At 39.4% G+C, this 26,612-nt stretch overlaps 1 protein-coding gene across 1 annotated transcript in view; it reads left to right on the top strand.

Annotated features, from left to right (window-relative positions):
- The window catches only part of LOC149305337 (carbamoyl-phosphate synthase [ammonia], mitochondrial-like), a 184,732-nt gene that overhangs the window by 144,374 nt on the left and 13,746 nt on the right, over window positions 1–26,612 (top strand). Inside the window, exons 28-34 of the mRNA XM_089477636.1 lie at window positions 5,118–5,193; window positions 13,777–13,854; window positions 15,914–16,021; window positions 17,641–17,730; window positions 19,382–19,552; window positions 21,172–21,246; window positions 25,390–25,488. Of these exons, the coding sequence (XP_089333762.1) occupies window positions 5,118–5,193; window positions 13,777–13,854; window positions 15,914–16,021; window positions 17,641–17,730; window positions 19,382–19,552; window positions 21,172–21,246; window positions 25,390–25,488 (697 nt within the window). The remainder of the gene's footprint in view (window positions 1–5,117; window positions 5,194–13,776; window positions 13,855–15,913; window positions 16,022–17,640; window positions 17,731–19,381; window positions 19,553–21,171; window positions 21,247–25,389; window positions 25,489–26,612) is intronic.

Raw genomic sequence — 26,612 nt, forward strand, 5'->3', positions numbered from 1 at the left:
AAAAATAGTCCATCAGAAAGCATATTACATGGCATGTTGGAGGGATATAGGACAATGAGTAGTGGTGAACAGTTACATTTTGTTATTTTATTTTATTTATATCCCATCTTTTTCTGGCATGGGAGAGTAAAGAGAAACAAAGAGCAAGTCACTTTTACAAGTCACATTTCAAGACATGTCACAACTATCACTGCTATCTATCTCCTGCACTGACCTGCTCCTAGGGTCACCTGCACCTAGATCTTATTATCTCTGTAGGCAGCTTAGTACCTCTTGAGGTTATCCTTCAGTTTCTATTCTCATTTCTTTCCAGTCCCTTTTATAAAAGTATAGAGATAAATTCCCATAGTTTAACAACACAAGAAGTATCCTGGTGGATCAGATTAAGGATTGATCTAGTTCAGCATCTGGTTCACAGTACTGGCCAGTCAAATGTGAGAAGACCACAAAGACAACAGCCCTCCCCTGCTAGTTGACTCCAAGTGGTTGGCACATCCACTGAAGATGGAGCAAACCATCAGCTGCTATGGGTCATAAGTGTTAACAGAGGTTATCTTTCATGAATTTGTCCAGTGACATATTGTCCTTCTCTTGGGCATCCTCACAGAGCACTCGATTTATTCTATTTGTTCTGTCCATCTTACACCACCACAACCGCCACCACTTTATTTGGAGCTACTCTGAGTAACATTTTTGTGTGTCCAGTTTCTTGCTCTTTGCTTGCTTGCCTCAGATTTTTCTGAGCAGAATAGCTTTCCATTATTGCTACTGATGCTCAGATGTACCTGATATGATGGCATGACTGACTATGTCATAAGACCTGATATTGTGGAATTCTGAGGACATTTGAAGCTTTAGTCTCAAGCTGAAAAACAGTACCAGGAAGATGGGCTCTATAAATAGTCTGAAGTGCCTGGAAAAGGAGATTTCTTAACTGGAAAATTGGGTTTTGTAGCTCCAAGGCTGTGGATGACAGTGGTAGTAAAACACTCATTTGATGTGTGTATTCCATATGCCTGTTCAGCAACTCAACTGATCCCTCAGTAAAGGATGGAAACAACTTTTATCAGTTTCTATGAAAGTAGCATTTTTGCACTGCTTGCGATTTGTTGAGCATTCATACATTTAGAAGGCTTAGTGAAATAAATATGCACATAACAATGTATAAATTTTAGCAGTTAAATTTAACAAGCAGTTAAGATGTTTGTGTGTGTGTATTTATATATAAATAATGCAAATGCACTTAAGTGACTAAAGTTTAGTCAACAGGGAAAATGGTTAAATTAGAAAGAAAAAGGTATTGAAGTGTGCACAGATTTAACTGAGGGGAGAAACGATTACTGCAAAACAATATGAAAAAAGACAGGAGGGAAAATACAGGTGGAATTCAGAGCAATTCAACAATAAAAAAGTACTAAAATAGAGTGGACACTTCCATGTCTGAAGGCTTTGAGACCAGCTATAAAACTTGAGTGTGTCGACTGTCCTATGAGACATAATAGGTATAAATATTTGGACCATATATGCCATAGCTTGAAATTCTTTTAAGTGAAACTTGTTTCGCTTGTCTATACATGCTAATTTGGAACGGTTGTTACTTTTTTTATTGCAGAACTATTTTATTGTTTATTTTTAGTGATTTTTTTAAAAGTTACATTCTTTGAACAGGTCTATCTCCATCTCCTCAACAGTACTGTGGAGAAATAAGAACTTAACCTGCCTCCTGACTTCTAACAGTAAAGAGACCAGAATAGGTTTCCTAGGGAGGGCATTTCCATAGCCATCATTTTTTGGCAGTGGGAGTGCATGGAAGAGGACTTTGAAAGATGACCTAAGTGATCAGACAGGTTTAAAATTAGGCACATAAATGTCTAAAACAAATATAATGGAACACACATTTCTGACATTTGTCTTGGAACTTTTGAGAATTAGCAATAAATGTCAGCATGTCATTTACACATAAAATCAGATGTGGAGGTTGAGGAAAGAACCTTTGTGAATTGGAAATTATCCTAAGAATACATTCATCTTGTCAACCCATTTTTTTTTCTCCTAAAGAAGATGGGCATACCTGGATCATGTTGACAACTTCTGTGTGAAAACCCCTCTTTAACTGTAGCTGTTTTTATGTTAAATTTATGCTGTGGCAGCTGCTTTTTCCCCCCAGGACATGGTTGACAAAACAAAACAAAGAGAACTGGAAACGAGTTGAATCAATGTGCAAGGATGTTCTAAATACTCCCTCTCCAAAGCTTAATGCAGCGGAGTGCTTATTCACAGATGAGAGGATAGGAAGAGAAATAGAGTTTGCTGAGCACAGTTTGCAAGTGCAAATGGAAATTGAGTCGAAGCCTTCTGATAATAAAAGAGAGGCAAACTATCAATCTGAGGGATGCAACCCTGACATTGAATGAAGCAGAAAGAATATTTTAGCCAGGGGAAGAAATGATTGCTGGTGCAGTGTAGTCATGAGCATACATTTAAAAGGCCTTCATGATGCAATTAACTGTGACCTCTCATTAAAAAATTCCATCAAAACCATTTTTTTTCCAGTAGGATTTATTTTAAAGCAATCTGCAGGATTCTCAAGCATGGGAAGGATTCTTTGATCAAATCTATGGACATTTTATCATATACCTACCTATAAGATGTATTGTTACATTCTTCTTTTGTAATGAGAATTGCCTAATATAAAATGAAAAAAATGAAAAAGAAGAGTAGAGCATTTTACTTTTCCTTTGAAAGTAAGCGACACATGGAAAAATGTATGCAGAGCTAAGCATTAATGTCTTTGACATTTTTTCCAGTAGACCTGAAACAGCAATAACAACAATATCATCATCAATAATTGTCAATCTTTATTCTTATAAGCCCTGTACCAGAGTGGATATAGTAGAATAGTGGTCAAAGGTGTATGGTGAAAGCTGTAAATTAAGGGGGAACTTGTGCAATACCAACTGCGTAAGGCAGAAACTTACCTATAATTGCATATGTCTTCTGAAGGCTTTTCTAAAGGGAAAATCTGTTTCATACACACAGGTTGGGCATTTGAAGCTCACATCTTAGTCTGTTACTACCTCATTGTTTCTGCTGAGCATCTATACTACCTTAACTTGGTGAAATAAATGTTTATGTGATAGAGAATCATTTATTGAATAGGTGCTTTGATTATTGGTGAAGCATTTTCTCCCACATATTGGTAAAATAAATGATAGGAGGACGAAGGAAACATTGGCTATGGAGTTTATCACACTAGCGAGATCCCGCAGGAAAATGGGAGTTAAACAAGAGTTAAGTTAAATTCGAATTTAAACAGAACTTGCAAATTTGGAAAGTTTATCACACTAACTGCTGCTAAAACAAAATAACGCAAAGTTAATCCACAATTAAAGCGGAGGAAACAAGCAGCTTTTTAAATTCGTTTTGTTCTGAATTTAAAAAGCTGCTGGTTTCCTCCATTTTAACTAAGGATTAACTTTGCATTATTTCACGTTAACTGCGACGCCGTGTGATAAACTTTGGGCATTTCCTGGTTATCTTTGCACTATATTGCATTTAACTCCCATTTTCCCACAGGATCTCACTAGTGTGATAAACTCCTGTGTTTAGTCACCATGTAGTTATCAGTGACTCTGACCTTACTGGTTACAGCTCACAAGATTTTAACATAGCATAGAGTATGAATCCAAACACTGACCTGCATTTTGGCCTGCATTCTGAAGTGATATGTGGGATCATCGCAGTATGGATCAATCCACAGGAGGCTATCCTGCATGCCAAATCTCAAATGGGGCTGGGGCCTTGAGTCTCTCCCCCAAGACTGCTTCTATGAGGAACCCATCCCTTGAAGGAGTGGAGAGTCACCCTCCTGCTTACTATTAGAAAGTTATCTGTTCTACTGCCCACAATATCTATTGCAGTGAATCTGTGACAGATAGTAGAAACAAGAGCAATGGCTTATGAAACATTGTTATGGAGAAGGCAAAAACATTACAAATGTAGTAGCTACTAATACCCATGAATACAATTCCTCTGCAGCTCAGCTCAGTCCATAGCAATAAACCAAATTAAAGAGGGGCAGGGATGGGAAGATCAGAGTTAGCACTTGCTGAAACCATGTATATGCTGCAGGAACAGACCACAGGGGATGTCAATTAATTAATATAGCTCCCAGTTTCCAGGATCCAACCAACGCATAGCAAGAAGCATGGTACTTTGAGTTGGTAAGCCAAATACATGGCACAAAAAAGATTATTCTGTCCTCTCTCTCATGCATAGCTGGCGCCCAGGCATTAGTATAACAATCTCCAATAAAACAGTCATTAATAATAATAATACATTTTATTTATAGACCGCTATTCCGCAATGATCATAGCGGTGTACAGAACAAAAAGGCAATACAATACAATCTCTCTCCCTCAAGAAGGTGGCTGAAGGGAGGTCTTTTCTTCTTCCAGGCATCTTCTCATGAGAATACCCAATTCTAGAAATACAAAGAGAGTTAAACCATTTGACTACATAGGCCAGTCTGCTGCCATTCTCCTTCTGTAGTGCTCTCACCACTGTTAGGTTCCTCCCTGATCAACACTTGAGTAAGAGACTCCTGATTCAAATCTCTTTTTCACTTTTGAATTTGAGTAGCTTAGCTTTACACATTTTCAACTTTTTCTGACACAGTTCCTTTGATTCCATAAAGGTACTGGTTGGGTTTTTGTGTGAAAGAAGATCAGATATTTATAGTACACCAAGATGAATTAAAAGCATCTCTCAGACAGGCATTTTCAACACCTCCAAGCTATGTTTATATCCCCTTTAAAGAAAACAGCAGTAGATGATCTTGGGGAAACATCTACTACAGAATGAAAACAGCCCCTCATCCCCTGCTTTAGTCTTTAGTCAAGAACTTCATTTTTATTTTAGTATGTTCTTGGGAGCACTCACCTTTTAGGGGTAAGTACAATACCGATTCACTTTGGTGAACAGTTCCTTCATGCTTTCAGCTTATAAAAGAACAGGGGCATTGGTTTGAACAGGAGAGAAATTCTGAACATGAAAACACTGATATATGACAGCATCTTTAACCTAAGATTTTTCTTCCTTTCTCTTTTTCCGCCTAGTGGCTCAGCAATGAATATAGTATATACAGAAAAAGAGATGAAAAAGTTCTTAGCAGAGGCAGCCAGAGTTTCACAGGTATTGTAACATTTTTATATTTATCTCTGCATTCTCTCGTTGTCTGTCCTCAATTTTTCAGTCATTTGATTTGTGTTCATTTCTTTCAGGAATGGAAGTGATTTAATTAGAATTCATATTGCTGTTACATTTCTAATCTTCCTCAGGTGTGATGGTCTACTAGAGTTTTCACTGACTCCATATATTATATTGATAATGTTATCTTGGCCTAACTGGAAGCACAGCATGCATCTAAATTGTTCTTCACTGGGGATGATGTGACATTATTATTATTATTATTATTATTATTATTAACCTTTATTTATAAAGCGCTGTAAATTTACACAGCGCTGTACATACAATCTTTTAGTTAGACGGTTCCCTGCCCTCAGGCTTACAATCTAAGAAGACACGACACAAAAGGAGAAGGGAGTGGTGGTGGGGAATGGGATCAGGTCCAGCAGTTCTTCTCCACCTCCGAGGCCTGGACCAAGGCAGATGGACTGGAGGAAGTGCTTGGCTTCTTAATTAATGGTTAAAAGCAGGCTTCCTGGGTCAGAGAGGGGCTAGCCTCTGGGAATGCTTCTCTAAACAATATAGTCTTTAACTCAGTTTTGAAACTGGGTAGAGAAGTGATGAGGTGTGCATGTATGCATCCCATGTTTCTTTTAAAGTGATTGCTTTCTATTGCATTCTTACCAGTTATGCACTTTTTGGGTTTGAGGTCTAGGAGCTTCTAATGACCTTCAAGCCAAACCTTCAAGGAATGTCCTTAGCCATACCTCCATGAGGATTATCATAAAAGGCAACTGTGTTAATTTATTTATGGTTATATATTTAATTCCAACTAAAATAGACCACATTTAGGAGTTTATCACACAGGGCACTTACCGCTGCCCAAATGCTGCCCAAGTGTTACCCAAACGTTTCAGGAGCATCAGAGGTGGGATCATCCGTTACGCTTCTGAAGCAGAAACATTCGTAGGGAAGCCTCAGAAAAGCCATTTTTATTAACGAAAGAACCCATTAATAAAAATGGCTTTTCTGAGGCTTCCCCATGAATGCTTCCGTGATGGAAAGGAAGCGAGAAGCCTTTGTGATGTTTCAGAAGCACAATGGATGATCCCACCTCTGGTGCTCCTGAAACGTTTGGGTAACACTTGGGCCGCGTTTGGGCAGCGGTAAGTGTCCTGTGTGATAAACTCCTTATTAAGTGGGAACTAAAAATGCATTAAAATGTGGTATGCATGAAAACTGGTTTGAAGTGAGGATGGTACGTACCACACTAGTTTGATGCACATCATCTGAGGCAACATCTGCACTGCAGAAATAATGCAGTTGGACATTGCTTTAACTGCCATAGCTTTGGAATTCTGGGATTTGCAGTTTTGCGAGATATTTAGGTTTGTCAAAGAACTCTGATGCCATAACAAACTATAAATCTGAGGATTTCATAGGATGGAGCCATGGTAGTGTCAAATTCTGCAGTGTGGCAGCAACCTCAGTCATCTCTGGCCCTATTCACACTAAGAAAATAACCTGGGGTGAACCTGACTTATTTCCTTAGTGTTCAGACTTGCCCCAAATGCACTCAGCACACTTTTTTTTTTTTGCGGAAGAGGGGAATACCCAAAAACCGACCTGACCTGAGATATTTGATACCAGTTTTTCCCCCTGAGTTTTCTTGAAATATCCAATTGATCTGCATCTTCAGAAGTGTGAATATACTGCCAAAGTGATCCAGATTGCCTGGCTGACCCCCTTTGGCCCCTCTGAGCCTTTTCCAGGGTCAGGGAGGAAGAGTAGTAGTAGTACTGGGAGTTGCTCCTGAGCCCGCCGGCCACTCTCTGGCTGGGATGGGCCAGGAGATACCGACAGTTGCTATGGTGAGAGGGGCTGCCCAGGCATGTGTGAATAACACACAGGGTTAAAAGGCCTTGGAGAGATTAGCAAACCCAAAATGTAATGTGAACACTGGTATTGCATCAGTGTGAAGATCCGAATCTCCTCGGGGGAATAAAGTGAGTGTGAATGCACCCTCTGTCTGGTTAAATGTAAATCTGTATCTTATTCATCTATGGTAAAGCCTTTGAGTAGTATTGGTTCCATTTTATCATTTCATACTAAGAAGCAGAAATGTACAGCAGTGACAAGCTCAGTCCTTTTACAGACTAATGCATGGCCCTACCTTTTTAACTCAGTTGAATGGAATGGGAATGGTTTAAATCTCTGAACGTTCAGGGATCCTTACTTTGAAGGAAATAGCCTGTGACTGTATGGGGAACTCCTATGCCAATTGGAGGTAATACTTGTGATCTATTACACAATACTACAGTGTGAGGTTTCCTTTTTTGTGGTCCAGCTGTGTCTTCATCCAGGATGTAATGATATTCTTATTTGTTCTAGATGAGGCAGTGAACTACTTTGTCCCAATGAATCACTAAACAAACAACTAAGCGTCATTTTAGTTTGTGTATTGCAAAGGCTAACTCAACACAATCTTGGACATACCATTGTCATAACCCAAGAACAAATCTTAGTTTATGACTGGCTTATGCAAGGACACACAAGCCAGAGAACAGGGATTGGATGTTGCAATAAACAGACAATGGACAGAGGACTGTTAGTTTATTTAGCTGTTCTCACTTCCTTATTTTTCTGCCCCAACCCCAACAGACAGCATTATTCTGTCCCTATTATGCATCTGTACTCTTGACTGGGTAATGCAGAAAGCGCCTTCAGTCCTACTTCCATGACTTTTTTGTACCTTTATAAATGTATGGTGTCCTCCTCCCCCACCCCAAAGATATCTTCCATTTATTTGTGGGTAGGTACATAAGGAGGAGCTCTTGGGGAACTTTGCATGTAAATACCCAGTTGTTTGCTATCAGTTCTTGGAATACATGCTGCATCTCAAACGTTTCCTGTTTAATTATTCACTGAAGCAGCCCATTTGTAGTGAACTATGAATGAAAATTGTTCCTTTTTTTTTAAAAAAAAACCCCAAGTCACATGTACTTGGATTTATATCCTTTTGACTCCACTGAATTCTTTTCTGCTATATTTAAAAATGATTTGTTCATCCGATTCCTTAAATGAAAAGGAACCAGAGTTTAATTTTTCAGCTTAGGCTCCTTGTTTTTCCTTTGGCCCAAGAACAGAGTCCCATTCCACTTGACATTTATCTGCTGTCATCATTGACCTACACAGCTTACTGTGTAAATGATGAAAGTCACAATTAACACATGAAAATACTTCACAAGACTTAGGACAAAAGCTATTGGTTGGTTTTATTTTGTACTTTATAAAGGAATGCAATCTGATCAGTCTGTCTGGTGATGCTTACCTAAACTAAATGCAGTCAGTAATTTTTTAAAAGAATGAAATAGCAGACAGCAATACCTAGGAAACAGACCCCAAGAAATCATTATGTATACTACTGAACAATTATATATTCTGCTGAGTTGCTTCTGTAACTGCTATTGATGTTGATGTGCTATGTATGAGGAAGAACAGAAGAGGAGATGAGGAATGGAAGATAAAAGAGCAGGGTTTTCAAATAGCACACTGAAATTAAATGAAGGGAAGTTTTAGTTTGTGAAGCTAGCAGTGGCCATGCTGCCTGAGGCTTGTAGCTGATCAAGTAACTTTTCCAAGAACTGTTTTGGGTAGATAGGGCAAGCCCACTATTCTTGGGTATGTTTAGTGATCAGAGCCCACTATGAAAGAGCTGTGGGGTGTGGAAGGAATTCAAAATGTCATTATGGAAATCACTTCCTTCCACACAAGTTCACTCTCTTCTTCAGTCCTGATAGGCTACTCTTGCATTGCAAGATCCAGAATAGTGGTAGTGGTGACAATCAAACAAAGCTGGGGAGAGCTGATGCCTATCTGGCATGGGTTTCTCTTCCTTCCTAATTTGCAAACCAGTATAGCCACCTTGCCCCCTAGAGGACCAGGAGAAGACAATATATCACATGCCAAGGCTTGGGAAGCAACGTTCGACTTTAGAAATACTGTATGCCAAAGACTACTACTATTGACTGTGAAATTCTACCAGTATTCAATAGCAGTCTTGTTTTAGGTTGGAGAAGGAAGATTTAAGTGAGATGAGTGGGTCAAAGTAGTTTCCCCTCCAGGCCATGGATTCTTCAAACCACTGTTGCGCTGGAAAGCCATTGTAATGCATTTTTTACTTCAGCAGAAGGAGTATTCACTCAAAAGCTTTAAGTATTTCTTATGATGGTCAGAAGGGAGAGGTTTCCCAAGGGTTGAATAACACCCCCCCCCCAACCTTGATCCCCCAATCTCATAGCAGCAGCATTTCTTATGAACAGCTGTTGCAGTGGGGAAGGAAGGAAAACTAGGGAGAGAGGCAAATGGAACAGTGGAGTTATGGTAGTGGAGTGGCACCCCACTATGTGGAAGGGGTTTATCATGTGTGGGCAAAAACATAGCATCTTCTGCATGATCTTGGAGAAGATTTTACCCTATCTCAATGGGATCTCAAAAACAGTGGCTTATTTCCCCCCTCCCCCCATTGAAGTGAACAAGAGCCAGTCATTTCTATAGCAGATCCTGTTGGGATAGGTAAAACCTGCCCTTCATCCCCATCAAATGCAGGTCTCATTTTTTCATTTGGAGAAAATGAGGATCAGATGAAAGGCTCGAATGTTGAACTATTTTTCGGTCTGAATTTTCACATTTTCAGAACTCCCAGTTTTCAAAAGTGAGCCAGCCAGCAGCTTCTATTAAGCCACTTAGACTAGATTTTCAAGAGCTCAGCATCCAACATACCAATCACTTTTGGACATCTGGTTCCAGCTGGGAGCTCTGTCCTCTTTAGAAAATTTGGTGCGCCTTTGATTTGCTTAGTGTCACACAGTGATTGCGTGTGAAGAGTCAGAAATGCAGTTTAAGATGTATTGACTCCTCATTCTGCGCCTGACTCCCTGGACCATGAGAGCTCCATCACAGCTTTCCAGCTGTCACACTTCCTTGAGCCGAGATGTCGGTATACGTTACAAAGCAAAGTAGCAAGCAAAGTAGCAAGCAAACAAGAAAATACTGCATTCTTTTCAAATGAAAGCTGTTGGGAAGATGGTTCTGAAGAATTACTATGACTGATAAGCGCATAACTCTGGGTGATTGGCCATGAAAATTAATAGCCAGAGTAGGACAAGTTTGTCAAAGAAAAAGGAGGGAAAAAAAAAGCATTTTCCCTGGGCATTCCTGTAACTCCTTCCTATCCTTTTTGTCTCAGTCCACTACCTTCCTCATCTCACCACCTCATTCTAAAATCCATGCCAGCGGCTTTCATGTTTTTGTCATCCTGACATATCCTCATCGTCCCTGTACCCAGGACACTGAAGCACAGTTTGTGAGGGGATAAAATAGTGCTCTATCAGTTGTACTTCCTTCCTTCCATCTCCTCTCCTAGGCTGTTTCCCTGCTAACTCAAAGAGGTAGTTCCTCTGTTGTAATGGTGTCCCATATTACCTTTTGAAGTGACTGTAGTGTATTGTATATGCATGTAACTGTTATGGTGGCCATAGTAAAAGAGGAAAGGGCAGTGCTCCATGGGGCTTACAATCTGTAATTCTACATGAGGGGACAACAGAGGAAGCAAAAGGAAGCTGAAGCAGAGAAGCAAAAGCTGTTTGTTTCAATCGCAAGTGCTTGAGCTTAGTTATAAGTACAGTTAAAGCAGGGTATGGGAAAGATGAATTTTGAGAAGGCATTTGAAGGAAGGAAGGAAGGAAGGAAGGAAGGAAGGAAGGAAGGAAGGAAGGAAGCTGGCGTCACATAGGCATTATGGAAGTTGTTCCAAGTATACAGGGCAGGACAGAGAGAATCTTCTTAGAAAACAGAAGACTTTTTGATGGTGGACACTGATAAACAATTTTAGCTGGAAGATACTGGGTAGAAGTGAGTGGGAGAAAAATTAGACAGTGGCCATTCCAGCAAGGAAATGATCAGAAATCTAGGGTAAGAGATTGCCAGAAGAGGTTCCAGAATTTTTCACTAGTGATGTGTGAATCAACTGTCACACTGTACATCTTCCATTAAAGGAGTTGTCTGCTTCAGTGTCCATTTTTCTGTAATTGTTTTTTTGTATTCACAAACTGTACATAGATTGTTGCACTCAAGTGTTTGCATTGGCTGCATCCGAACTGCAAAAATAATTCAGTTTGACACCACTTTTAATACCATGGCTTAATGCTATGGAATTATGAGAATTGTAGTTTGTTGTGGCAGCAGAACTCTGATAGAGAAAGCTAAATGTCTCACAAAATTACAATTCCCAGAATCCCATAGCTTGAGCCATGCCAGTTAAAGTGATGTCAAACTGGATTATTTCTGCAGTGTGGATGCAGCCCATTATAAATCGAAAATATGTCAAAACAGATATAACTCAATGTTTGTGTGCATGTTGAAATGTATACATCCCTTTACAGTTTCTGCTTATTATTTTCTTTTTGTACCCTCTCTGTGCCATTTATTACCTTCCCTCTCTCTGTGGTCTCCCTTAGACTTAAAAGCAATAAAGAAGCTCCAGTTTTGTTTGTTTACAGTTGAGAAAATCAGAGAAGGTCCTCTGGCACTTGAAAGCATTGCCTTTGAGCAGAGTGGATGCTCCCTTGAAGGGTATTGTGGAGTCTTCCACAATAGCCACTTTGAAGTGGGTCAGAAGGTATCTGCCTTTCCACTCTCCTTTCCACTGTACCAGCCAGCTGTATTTTTCAGTATGTTCAGTAAAATATGATTTGTAGGTATCTTCCCTACCATCCTTATACTTGTCCAGAGAATGCAAATGCACACACACACACACACACACACATACACAATTCTGTAGGACCAATTTGACATGAATCTTATTACATATTAGAGGTAAAATTCTTCACTGAGTTTCTTCTTGGAGGAAGCAATTATTAATTTTAGCAACTCCCCCTCCCCCCGGTGCCAGAAAGTCTTTGAAAACCACATCGTTTTTGAAGCCTAGTTGTAATTCGGGATTTATTCTGTACAAAATTTGCTCATGGTTGATTTGCACAGAAAACACTATTTTCTGCACTGAAAATAATATTTCTTTGTGGAATATCCTGTGTCGAAAATGTTTCCTGCACAGAAAATGCTGTTTTCTTTGCTAATCACCCATAGGCAAATATTGCATAGAAATATTATTCTTTGCAAACCCACACAAATTCTGTGTACATCCTGAGCAAATTTTCAAATCTGCAAAATGTATGTAGAGAGTGGTTTGGCTATGCACAAAACTGGCAAAAAATTCAGATAAAATGGTTTTCAAATGTCAAGAAATCTTGATGAGAAAAATCCTGGACTGAGAAAAATTTTCACATTTTGGGACTAAGGGGCTTTACAGACCGGCCATTAAGACCAGCCTGGGGATGGAGTCGGAATGTGGCATCCATACAATGCATGCACCGACTCAGTTTGGTGTCATGCTGCATGCCACAGCACATGGCCCATAGCATCACAGTGTTCTCTGTCACTGCTTCTAGATGATGCAGCACCAAAGGAGTGCTGAAAAGCTGCAGCACCAGCAGTGTCGGCACCATTTCCGCAGTGCAAAAAGTGCTACTTTTTGTAGCTCTTTTTTGCATCGCACGAAGGTGAGATTGGGGCCATGGCATGCCTGTGCCTTGGGCCTCATCTGGGACTAAAAGGGGGCAGCTGCAGTCTGTACAGCCCCTAATTCCCCTGAGATCCCATGGTACCTGACTTTGATCCGTGACAAATTTCTTCAGTCTGTCTAATTTTTGCTGCGGGAATCAAAATTTCATGTAATACAGCTATTGGTTTCATCAATACCTGCAACAAGACACAACCATGAAGTGACAGGATGGAGCTGTTCTGCTTCAGACTACAGGTGCAGTGGTATCACCTTTGTTTTGGTTAAAATAATCCTCACTCTAAAAAGGAACAGAGTGAAAATAAGAGCAGACTTTCTCCCTTTTGTGATACTGTTTACTTATAGGAGATTTTTCACACAGTGGGGAGCATTTGGTTTTTTCAAAGGGGGTGGGAGGATATAAGAATGTCATTTCCACTTTCCAGAATCTTAAATCATATAGCTGCCTCTTTCATTGTTGGTAATGTTGTTCTTCTCTAGATTTGTTCTTCACCATGTTTTACTTCATCTTAATTCTGATTTGACATGGATAATTTCTAAAATTAATGTAGATATTCATGTATGAACATTTAGTAGGTTTTTTTGTTTATGTGTTTCCCCACACAGATTACTACAAGCTGCTGAAGACCATTACATCAAGTTCTCTGTTGTACAATATTTCACCAGCATGTGCAAATACATGTGCTTGTTGCTAATTTATTTCTGCAGTGCAGATGCAACCACAGTTCGGCAATTCCTTTGATATTAGTGGGATGTAAATATGTGTGATCAAGCTGAACTGTGTTATGCTGTTTTTTCTTTCAAGTATCAGTTCTCCATCCAGGAATACTACGAACATACCAAGATGAATTCTGACAGAATGGCTTATTTTACCCTCTTCCTTCCACTTTAAACTAAGTGTCAAATATATTCACAAAAATGTATATTACTTTTTTCTGTTATGGTAATAGGAACATCCTGTTGTAATAACAAAATTCATTGAGGGAGCTCGAGAGGTGGAAATGGATGCTGTTGCCAAGAATGGAAAGGTACAAATTTGTTCCTCAAAAGCTTTTTCTTCTCTGGATTTATAAAAGGAATCTTAGAAGGACTTGCCCAGTGCTTCATTTTGAGCTCAAGAAAAAGTTATTTTATAACTGACTTAAACAAAGTCAGTCCTAAAACAAATTTTATGAAGATACCTAAGCTTGTGAGATCTGCTTTTTTCACCCAGCATGATTGCTTTCAAAAAGCAAAACATGATACCATATATCAACAACATTCACTTATTTCAATTGGCTAGGTTACTTTCATTGTTCACGGCTCATGAACAAAGAAGAGTGCACTTATGTAGCATTGTTTGTAATATATTTAATAGCAGTGATGTTTGCTTGTCTGTTCTCCACTTTTCTCCAAGCATAATTTGGCTATTTTGTTCAGAAATAGCATACAGGGTACAAAATACCTAGGAATATTGTTGACAGTCTAAAATATTAACTGTATTGGGCCCATTTGGATGACACTTCATTCTCTCACTTCCCAAGGAGGATTAATTGTGTTCATAGTCCAGACTAGTACCATCAGTGTGTTGCTGGGCTTGGCAGAACTCATTGGTAGTAATTATAATCAGTGTCTGTTCATATATTGCTTTTGGTGTTGAAGTGGTTTGCATATATTATCTGTCCTTACAACAGTGTATATAAGCTAAGCCAGGATTACCATATTGATAATGGAGTGGGTGAGAGTGACTTGCCCATTGAGTTCACAATAAAAGTGAGTTTTGAACCAGGACATTTTTATGCATATCTCACTTTCTTTTTATGATAGTCTAATGCTCTGGAGTTCAGGAGGCATCTAGAGGAGCTTCCTGCTTGGAGTCACGTTATTTTACAAATCAGAATAGATAATCTGCCAGTCCCTAGCTTCAAATCAGAATAGTTTGCTAGTCCCTAGGTTACCTTAAAAAAAAAACTAACAAGTACGTACTCTTTAAGAAAATAAAGCTGTTTAAAGATATTGCAGACAAGCATTCCTACACATTTCTACTCAGTGGAACTTTCTACTTAGGAAAATATTCTAAAGGCACCAGATCCTGTCTGATCTTGGAAGCGAAGCAGGGTAAGCCCTGGCTAGTACCTGGATGGGAGACTGCCACTGAATGCCAGTGGGTTTTTCGGGCTATGTGGCCATGTTCTAGAAGAGTTTATTCCTGACGTTTCACCAGCATCTGTGGCTGGCATCTTCAGAGAATTCTTGCCTAGAAGAGAGCTGGATATATATATGTACTGTGTGACCCTGGGTCTGGAGGAATTGTATGTTAATCTGTGTATTGTTCTGTTGTTGATGGCAGGGCCTCAGGGTGGGAAGATATGCAAAGAGGACTAGTGTCTGCTAATTGGTGATCATTATCTGCTGGGAAAGCCCCTGATTCTGGGTGGTTTCTCAATTGCAAATGAGTCCTCATTTTGCTATTCTTCAGGACTGCTACCAGATAATGATCACTAATTAGCAGACACTAATCCTCTTTGCATATCCTCCCACCCTGAGGTCCCCGCCATCAACAACAGAACAATATATATATCAACAACACAGTGTGTGTGTGTGTGTGTGTGTGTTGTGTATCCAGCTCTCTTCCAGGCCAGCATTCTCTGAAGATGCCAACCACAGATGGTGGTGAAACACCAGGAATAAACTCTTCTAGAACATGGCTACATAGCATGAAGAACCCACAAAAAACTATGGATGCCGGCCATGAAAACCTTCGACTTCTCACCTTTGAGTGTTTCTTCCCTACGAAAACCCTGTGAATATTCACAGGGTGCCCATAACTTGATAGGCAACATGAAGACACACACACATACACACAAACAGGATAGCACCTTTAATAATTTAAACTGGAAGAAGACTAATTTAGAAAGAAAGAAATCATACAGGGATATGGTTAGCATATGTTTTAGGCTTTGTATGGGTTATCTAGCTTTAGAGAGCCAGCCTAGTTATGAGTAGGAGTTGCACATTATTATTGCCCAGCAGTCAATTCATCTAACATTATTTTGCATATTTGGAACCGGATATAATATGAACACTGTTTTCTGGGCTTTTGAACAGGTGATCTGTCATGCTGTGTCTGAGCATGTGGAGGATGCAGGAGTTCACTCTGGAGATGCCACCTTGATGTTCCCTGTGCAAACAATTAGCCAAGGAGCCTTGGAGAAGGTCAGCAGATTGCTACATGTGATAATGGGAAGGGTAGCACAAGATTGAAATATATGGTTAATTCTACCAAGAAGCACTAAGAAACAAGGCCCAACTATTAAGGAACAAGTGTAAATATATGTGTGAACATGGTTCTTAATCCTACCTCCCTCAGTGTGTGATTTATGAAGGAAAACTGCTAGTGTAGTGTATGTTTCAGGCCATGCCACTAGAGGGCCATGTACATAGAAATAAAATAAATTAATTATATTCTGTCTTTAATCCAATTACATCAAAAACCCACCAAACAGTCATACCTTTATTGGCCAACCAAAATGCACAATTGAATTCTTCACAATAGGATTTTGATGTTATTGGATTTGCTATATGGTCAACGCAGTTACTCCTGGATGTATTCTATCTCTGTTGTTGTTCTGTGCCTTCAGGTCATTTCTGACTTATTGCAAACCCTAAGGGTTTCTTCAGAGGGGGCTTATTTTAAGAACAGATAATATCTGCATCTTCTCAATTCCATACTTGATTGCTAATTTGTAGACCAACCGCCCTGCAGGTTGCTTTACTTGGTTGACTCCCTCATTTACTGTGAAGTTGGGGGCAAATGAAGCAGGGTTTGAAATGCCTACTGTGCAAGCGACACAAGCCTTGTAGCAAATGTGATATAACACAACAGCTCACTATCAAGCCTACATTGGCAATGATAGCAGTGAAAGTGAAACGTTGCAGAGTTGAAAAATCACCAAGAGAACTTTTCCAAACAAGCTGGAGTTTGCTGTACAGGTGACTGACTATTGGAACTTTGGGAAGCTGACAGGAGCAACTTTGTGAGATACTCTGAGGATAAAATTGCTCATATCTGCACCAGACTTGATATCACTCTTGGAGCTGTTTATATCCATGCATCTGGTACATTGTCTTGTCCAATAAAATTGTGGATTATCCCTCCCATAGACATAAAACTCATACCAGCATTGCAATCTTCCTGGCACCAGGTCGAAACATTATTTGCCAAGGCATTTGAAGCTAGGTTAGGTTGGTTAGTTCATTCTATTCTTTTATTGTCATTTTGTTTTTACTGCATATTTTATTTAATATGACAACTTTGGTTATGTTTGTATATAATGTTAGAACAGAGGGTGGCTTTAAATACTTTTGAAATGAACAATAAATGAACATGTTTGTGTCAGGTACTCAGACCTGAGGTTCTTGGACTTTGGGGTTTCCCTGGACCTGCACTCATTCTGTGGCCCATTATGTTTGACTAGAATTGCTCCCTGCCAAAAGACAGTGTGGTGTTGTGGTCTGAGAACTGAACTATGACTCTGGGGACCAGAGTTTGAATCCCTGCTCAGCAATGGAAACCCACTGGGTGACCTTGAGAAAGTCACACTCTCTCAGCCTCAGAGGAGGGCAAAGAAAAACCTACTCTGAAAAAATCTTTCCAAGAATACTCCATTATAAGTTTGTCTTAGGGTTGCTGTAAGTCAGGAACTAGTTGAAGACAAACAACAACAACAAAACAATTATTCACTCCTTCCTTTCTTCTCTTCTTCTCTCCCATCTCCCTGTTATACGACTTAGGGGGATATATTAATAAATACATTTTAAATCTCTTCTCACAGGTGAAAATTGCCACCAGAAAGATTGGAGATGCTTTCAATATCTCTGGACCATTCAATGTTCAGTTTCTTGTCAGAGGAAATGAAGTGTTGGTGAGACTTTGTTTGCAAGTAGAAAGTAGATAATAATGAGTGGGAGTTTTCCTATAGATCCTCTTTTTCTTGATGAACACCTGGCAAAAAGGAAAGAGAAAAAAAAAAAAAAAGACCCAAGCTAATGTTGCTGGTTGCTACCCTGGGTAGGACAGTGCTAGTCACATAATACCTGCCTTGTATGCTGCCACATGGGCCTTTGTACCATTGATACTCTTTGCCATTCACCACTTTATAAGACACTCTGTGATACAATTTTGAGAAAAGAACTCTGTCTGCCCACACAATGCAGTAATTTGAGGATAAAGCAAGATCTGTAGAATTGCCGTCTGTCAGCAAGCGTGTTAGCTCAGCATTGGGCTTAAATCAGATCAGCACTAAATGAGATTTGTAAGAATGTTATATACAACTCATCCTATTAGCACAGCACAGGCTTGACTCTACATAGCCTCCTATTTTGATATCTTGGGGCATTTTCAATAGCCAGAAAGCAAAATGGAAGGCAGAGAGAGAAAAGAGAAAGGAAGAAGCAGATGTAACTTCAAAGCAGTCTTTTCTGATAGGATGGCTTTTTCAGAGCCCACTTAAACAGCAACAACAAAAACAAAAACCTAACCTAAATCCAATTCCTATCTCCTAGATAGCATGAACCAGTGCAATCAATCAGATTTACACAATGATTCATCTACAATTTGTTGGGGCTATTCTAGTTAGGACTAGAAATTGAAATTTGGACCCCAGTGTTCAATCTTAGTTAATTAATCATGCCTTCCCTCTCTTTATTGCAGTAGTGTTCACATTGGTTTGTTTAAGCACAGAAAGACAGAAATGAATCCAGTGGTACCTTTGAGGCTAACTGAGAAAAATAAATTTCTGGCATAAGCTTTCATGGACACAATCTATTTATTGAAGTAGGAGCTTATCGCATGGTCAAAAACCTCAACTTCACTCCAATGGGATGCAGCCGGGTTCTGGGAATTATCGCACATAATTCACCACTGATTCTGCTGGGGGAGTGCAGCCTGGCTGCATCCCAAGGTCCCAGCTGCTCTTCAGAAGCCACTTTTCGAAGTTGGAAATTTAAATTGCTTTCAGAACTGTTGCTTTAAAATAATCTGATATCCAAATGTGCTGAGTATCACTAAACCATTGCTGAATTGTCAGCTGTCATCATCCCGGGTCCAAGCCACGCTCCGCGAGCACTTATTAGAAGTCAGAAAGTTTTCCAGCTTCTAAAAAGTGCTGGTGAAGCATGACTGGGACCTGGCTGGGACCCGGGCTGATGGCGGCTGGTGGTTCGGTAGCGATTTAGTGTGCAATAATCTTTGCTTACATCCCAGCTCCAGCCCGGGAGGCTGGAGCTGGTTTAAAATGCTGAGCGATAACCTCCTCTGTCTGTTTGAGACATGTACATTATGTGCATGATGACAGAAGGAGAAGGAAATTAATGTCTAAGAATGTCTAGAATCTTTAGGCTCATGAGTGCTTAACACTACATATAGGGATAGGACAGTGACCAATGGGTGAATAAAATGTTCTGAAAAAGTGCATTCTCTCTCTCAATCTACTGCCTTCAACTGTAAGAGAGGTGTTTGTCTTTCTTCACAACTAGTGCCTGGTTTAAAGATTATTTCCTCGCCTTCTATTTAAGGTAATAGAGTGCAACTTGCGAGCTTCACGTTCCTTCCCCTTTGTGTCCAAGTCCCTTGGTTTGGATTTCATTGATGTGGCAGCTAAAGTGATGACTGGGGAACAAATCTACGAGTCCACTCTCCCCACACTGGAAACACCCATGATTCCTTCAGACTACGTAGGCATTAAGGTAGGCGTGAAGAAGCATGGTAGACCAATTAATGCATTGTGGCTTATAGGCTTCAGGTTAACCTTTCTTTAACCATTTAATTAAGTGAAATAGGTTGGGTTTTTTTCCTCTGAAGATGCCAGCCACAGCTGCTGGTGAAACATCAGGAATAAACTCTTCTAGAACATGGCCTCATACCTTGAAAACCCCACAAAAAACTATGGTTTATTTATTAAGGAGTAACACAATGTTTTAAATACTTATGGCAATTAATGATTATTAAAATGTCAAAAATAATTAAAAGACTCTCAAGAGATCTTAGGGGATTTACAGAACCTTTTGAATAGTACGTGCATTATTTTTAATTAGTTTTACTTTCTCCTGACATGCTTAGGTAGTCCCCCAATCACATCTTATTTCCAGTTTGGACTTGCTACCCCATTATTGGAAAGTATCCAAAACATCTGTCCACAAACCAAACTTGGCAAAAGAAGAAAAGGGTATGTTCCTTTCTTCTCTTGCTATTGTCAGATAGAAAAACACCTGTCACAACTACTTTTCTGGGTCTGATTATCTTTCCCTAGGGGACTGAAAATATTATTGCACTTGTTCTGTGTATCTGGAGAAGTTTGACTCTTAGGGACAAGCTAGACAATAGGCTTGGCACATATTTAGAAGAGGTGAACTTAAGGTGGAGAAAGATGTATGTTTGTCACAGCACATGCTTCTCTTCACCTATGTATTTTTTGTTAAGCATCATGTAGCATGCTGTATTTTATTATTGTCATTGCAATGTAAACACATTTTAAAGTCATGCTTCTCTGAAGAAATGCTATTGTTCGGGGAATAATATATCAATCAAAGAGAGTACATAATCCCCTCATTGTCTACTTTAACTCTTAGATTTAGGATATTTCTTGCATTCTTTACGCTAAGGGCGTTTTCAGACATTATATTCCAGTTTATGATTAACGTATACTCAAATATAAGTCATGTATAAGTCGAGGGCAGGTTTGGGGGCCAAAATTATGGATTTTGATATGACCCGTGGATATATCGAGATTAAGACTTAGGGTCATGTAACAAAGGAGCCAAAGGATGAAGCAAAGGAAAATGATGCCAAAGAACTTACAAAATCTCAGGAGGCATAACTGTGTGAAGGATGGATGAAAGAGTAAAGGGAGGTCCGTGTTTTTAGGACAAATTACACTCTTGCGTTTCACCAGGGGACGGTTTCTGTTTTTATGAGAGTTAAAGTACTGTACTTACATTGACCCATGGATACGTTGATTCAGAGAAGAATGGTCAAGTAGCCAGCCAGGCACATTCTAATCTAGTGTGTTTCAAGATGTTTAAAACTGTTCTAAAAATAACATGTTTGTGAACAGTTGATTATGTTTTTTCTAGAACAGTTTTAAACAGCTTGAAACACACTAGCTTAGAATTCATGTACATTTTCTTTCTTACTTTTTTGAGACAAGTCTGGAGGAAAGAGGATGTCAGAAACTGACAATTTTTGTATTGTTCAAATTGTGTACTATTCATCCTGAGGTCTTTGGCTATAGTGTGAGATATATGTATTTTAAATACACATGCACATATAAACATCATTTTTCCTTTTCTTCTTCTTCTTTTTCCAGGCTCCAATGTTCTCCTGGCCCCGCCTGAGAGATGTTGATCCTCTTCTCAGATGTGAAATGGCATCTACTGGAGAGGTATTAATGCTTAGGATGTTTTCACATAGCATCCATGCAGTTCTGTCTCAAAGCTGACTTTAGATTGCAGTATATCCTGCTGGTTCCTCAGTCATTATTTGTTCAAGGCACCCACCCCATTACAGATTTCACTTTTTGCTGGTAAGGACCATTTAGGAGTCTGTGACTATGAAAGATGATATAGATCTGCCTATAAGAATAGTCTTAACTGTGCTTAAATTGCTAGGTATCCTCAGAGAACCAATCCACTTTTGAGGGGATGAGGAGAAACAAATATTGAGAACTTATACATTTCCTCCCACCTATTTCAAAGACACTTGAGGTTCTCATAAAGAAAACCAAGTGGATCATTCTGCAGAATGTAACTTGTTTGGCCACTGGATGTCCCCCTTCTTTTGTTTCTGAAATGCAAGGATTGGCAGTGGTTGCTGCAAAAGCATAGACTCTTTGTTTCTTTCCTCGCATTGAGCTGTCAGGTTCTGGTAAATATTTCAGAGTGACAGAGTACATTTTATGATATACCTAGCTAACTCTCAACAGACAAGTATATACAGCTTTTGCAATCCCCATAAATGCAGAGACAACATCATGGTTCTGAACATGAACAGTTGGTCTTTTTAAATGTAAAAGCTAAATCAGGGTAACTTACATCTGGGGTGATATTTTTGAGCTTGCTTTGTTGCCATCATGGTCTGTTATGTGGCAACAGAACAGCAGGTATCCTGCATGGGTGCAGATATGTTTTGTCCTCTGGCCAGATGCTGTCGCTCCAAACATTATGCATAAACAAAGTCAGCATGTGTTTACCATGGGCTCAATTTTTTATGGGTTTTTGCCATTTTGGGTGCCAAATGTCTATTGATCGGGCTAAAACCAGCCTGCTTTTTGTAAACCACTGGTAACTGCCAAGAAACTAGGACTGCAAAGACTACAGGTTCTACCAGCTATCAACTGCCCCTGTCTTGGATTCAGGAAATGGACATTTTGTCACATTGTCAAAAAGTGGATGATGACTCACATGTAGCCATACTGTGGCAATCCAACAGGTTCGGCATGCGGATGTTGTCATTTCACCATTGTAGACCGTTACCTGAAATCCTCCTTAAGTTGGATTTTTTCCAGTTTATGTATCCAGTTAGAGATCTCACTGAATGCAATGAAAGACCTTGGTAGAATCAATACTTAGTTGTCTGTCTGTTTAATACCCCTGATTCCTAAAATCAAGAGTATCTTAAGACAATAGAATACAGAAATGGATGGAAAATCTGAAGTAATAAAAGGCTATGCAGAGCTTAAATCTATCATTGCTAGTAAGCGTGCTATACATCTGGGAACAGGATTATACATTTAAAGAGAAAAATTGGAAGTGACTTGTGTGTGTATTGATATATGGACTTGCAAAAGGAGAGTTTGGAATATACTTTGCATTTCATCCTCATGTGTTCTTCCTTGAGCTCATGCACCTATGACTAGTCCTAGCTTGATCTTGTAGGGCAATTAAATATATCTGCATGTTCAATCATTAGGCAACGGGAGAGTGCTATAAATAAAATATAATATATTGTGAATGGAAATAAAGAAGTCTCTAAGGACTGATTTTAAATACAGTGATGTACAGATATCACAAATTAACTTGACACACTCAGTTCTGGCATATGATTCCTTACTCAGTTCTATTGACTTACTTCCCAACACTGTTGTACAATATAACAACAGTGTACAAGACAAAATGACTATGTTCAGCTTTCCTATTTCTACTTACTAAACAATTTATTATATTCATAGTACCAATATATTATTGGCATATTACCCTGTATCTTTCATTCAAGGATTTTTAAAAAATCTTCTTCTTCTTCTGCGTCTCAGATTATAGTCAAATTCTCAACTGCAGCAAGGTTTGCTTTCAGGCTAGTCAATGAAGAGAGAGAAAAAGCCAATCATCCTTCTAATTTTCTGAAGGGAGATGACTTCACGAGAAACAGGAAAAAAGAACTGTAGTTTAGCCAAGGGACAAGGATTAGTTTTCTAAGTGTTAGATGGAAGAAAGAATATTTTAGTCATAAAAGGGAGATTATTAACTTTTATGAGTTGCAAAGATCCATATTCACAATTGCCATAAAACAGGAGAGTTGTGAAGGTCTTTCTTACCAGTGAATAGAGGACAATAACTCTCCCAGTAAAATAGTCACTTATTCTACAAATGTATTTTAAATGCACCCAGAACTTCTTGTGAAGGTGAATACACTATAACTATATAGCAAAAATGTAGATTACTCTTGGTTTCAATATGAATTTTCAGCTGCTGGTATGATTGTCTTTAATGGTACTGTACGTTATATTTTTGGAGTGATATTTTCCCTTTGCCACATGCGCCTTCCTGCTTAGAAAGATACATAGGACATAATTTGATCATATGAACCAATTATGTTGAGGCTGCCTGAATATACATTACATCCATATTGAGCTTCTCTGTAAAATATCTCACTCTTTGCAGCCTTCCATGGGCTTGCTGTTAACAAACTGGTTAACAGCAATAGCATTAGCAATAGCATTTACATTTCTATACTGCTTAATAGTGAACTCAGCACTCTCTAAGTGGTTTACAACCTGTAAGCCAATTGCCCCCAACAAGCTGGGTACTCATTTTACCAGCCTACAAAAAGACGGAAGGCTCAGTCAACCTTGGAGCCCTGGGATCAAATTCACAACCTTGTGGCTGCAGTACTGGCATTTAATCACTGTGCCACCAGTTACCAAGAGCACAAAGAACCCTACTTGCCTCTCTTCGAAATGTTGTTCAGGACTATTCACTCTCTGAGAAAAGGAGAACAAGAAATAGTATTGGTAGGACAATTAATGTGGACATGTGCCAAGAAGGTTTGTCAAATGCTTCTACATTATTTCACATAGCAGCTCTGTAACAGTCCAGTCCCATGTATATCTGGTTAGAAGTATGTCCCATTCAATTCCATACAGCCCCCTCCCAGGATTCAGGGTATAAAATAACTGCTTAATTATTGGCTGTTTTAGATAGTGCAGATCTTTCTTTAATCACACTGTGATAAAGAGATACATTGACAACACTACCATTGTTGCTATTGTGGTGTGTTTTGACAGAGAAAGCTGAACCTGTTGAACTTTATTTTGCCAAGCAGTTATCGGAACATAGAGAGATTGAAATCTTATATGGCTCAGTGTAGCATAGTAGGACTTCATGGGGACCTATTCTAGGTTGAGGTATATGCCACCCCAACTTCCTTACAGCTCCAGTCTTGTTCTAACATAGGCCCTATACAGATAGGCCAAAATAAAGCTGCTTCAGGTCACTTTGGAGGTATTGTGTTTCTTTAGGACTGGATCGTGGCTTTGGTGCATCTTCTGGACTCTTAGGACACATGTATCCTTTAAACGACATACCTCGAAAGTTACTCGAAGCAGCTTTATTTTGGCCTGTCTGTATCAGGATAGTTTGGCTAAGTAAGCCATCTGCAGAATGAGAGCTTTGAAAAGTTACGGTTTTGGACTTCCCCTCTCAATCCCTCTAGCCATGCTGGCCTATAGCTACTGTATATCATATTTCTTGACCTCCAATTTTTCCTCTCTGTGTTTTGCATTCAAATGTGTGTGCTTAAATACCCTGAGTGGTCTCTGAGGTGCTTGGAAATGCCTAGATACTCATGCTAAGCTAAGCAACTGTGCATTCCTGTGGCAAACTGAACCATTCATTTATGGGCCCAGGGAAGCATTTATAACTCTTGCTGTTATTTAAACATTAAGTATTATGAGCATTTTGTAGAACACATGCATACTGTGTGAACCAGAAGCTGTGTTTGGCATCCACATAATTCATAGCAGGATCCGTTTATGTTGCTCCATGGTGTGCTATTTGAGAGTAAAGCATTGCTTATTCCTTCATTATTGCTTAATTAAAATATAAGATTTGTCTGTGCTGATCTGCCATTTCCCTGCTGGTTCAAGGCAAGAGCTGCAGAGACAGAGGCTCCTTATGCACACACAAAAATTCTTCCCTTTTCTTTAAATGTGAATCTATTTTTACCTCATTTTCTTTTTTCTTTTCTTTTCTTTTTTTTTTTTTTGCCTTTAACCCCCTCCCCTTATTTCTATGTTTTGTCCCCTGTCCAGGTTGCCTGCTTTGGAGAAAATGTCCATTCTGCCTTCCTGAAGGCAATGCTCTCTACAGGATTTAAATTGCCACAGAAAGGAATTTTGCTTGGAGTCCAGGTGAGCTGCAATAGCTTTGACAGTAGAACAAAGACATGTCAGGCAGTATAGTAGCTGGGATGGACAGATGAAGCCACTAGCTAGACCAGGTCATCCTTGCAGATAGAGATTCATAAATCTATTCCGTATTAGTTCTATATTAATCTATGATTTTTTCTTTCTAAATTGCACAAAAATTGCTTTGTTTCTAATACACTTTTGACAATATATCCTTTTTGCATGATTTAATGAATCATACTATGTGCATTTTCACTATGCATTTGGACACTTTTTGATCAACCGCCACGTCTGTATTTGGAAGATGCTATTGCAAAATTGCAAAATTCAGAAAAGGGTTCTGATCTGCATATTAATCTGGGAAGTATGAATTCAGTCAGTTGACTTTAAAATGTGGGCTGGATAAAATTCACAAGCATCTCTACTATGTGGATTCCCTATGCTACATGAATATAACTTATGGTTTGAATGTGCAAGCCCCCAGAGTTTGTTTTCTGCTGCTTCAGAGACTAGGACTTGGAGCAATGGATGCAAACTATAGGAAAAGAGATTCCCCCTCAACATTAGGAGGAACTTCCTGACAGTAAGGGCTGTTTGACAGTGGAACAAACTCCCTTGGAGTGTAGTGGAGTCTCCTTCCTTAGAGGTCTTCAAACAGAGGCTGGATGGCCAGCTCTCGGGGATGCTTTTATTGAGAATTTCAGCATGGCAGGGGGTTGGACTGGATGGCCCTTGCGGTCTCTTCCAACTCTATGATTCTATGAGTCCTTGTACACAGATGTCCAAGTTAAAGGATGCTGGAGAGCAGAGTTAAGTTCTCTGCCTAAAACCTCAGACAACTAATTAAGACAAGATGTACCAGCCAACAAGATGGGCTGCAGGATACCCAAATTTTGTATTTGCAGCGTGTTGCTAGCTCACAGCTTTCAGCATTCTTTACCACTGACTACAGAGGCTGGGAGTGAGGGAGATGCAGCCCCCAAAAATCTGGAGGGATGCTTTTGCCCTCCCTGGCTTTAGGAGATTGCACTGAGTAGTCCTGAACAATGCAACGGATTCTCCACAGTTTGTATCCCATGTCACGAAAAGCAATACCACATGTCCATCATTTTTTGACAATCAAAATT

Source organism: Sceloporus occidentalis, unplaced genomic scaffold (genome assembly GCF_023333645.1).
Source record: "Sceloporus occidentalis isolate IW3139 unplaced genomic scaffold, rSceOcc1.0.p SCAF_12, whole genome shotgun sequence".
Taxonomy (NCBI): domain Eukaryota; kingdom Metazoa; phylum Chordata; class Lepidosauria; order Squamata; family Phrynosomatidae; genus Sceloporus; species Sceloporus occidentalis.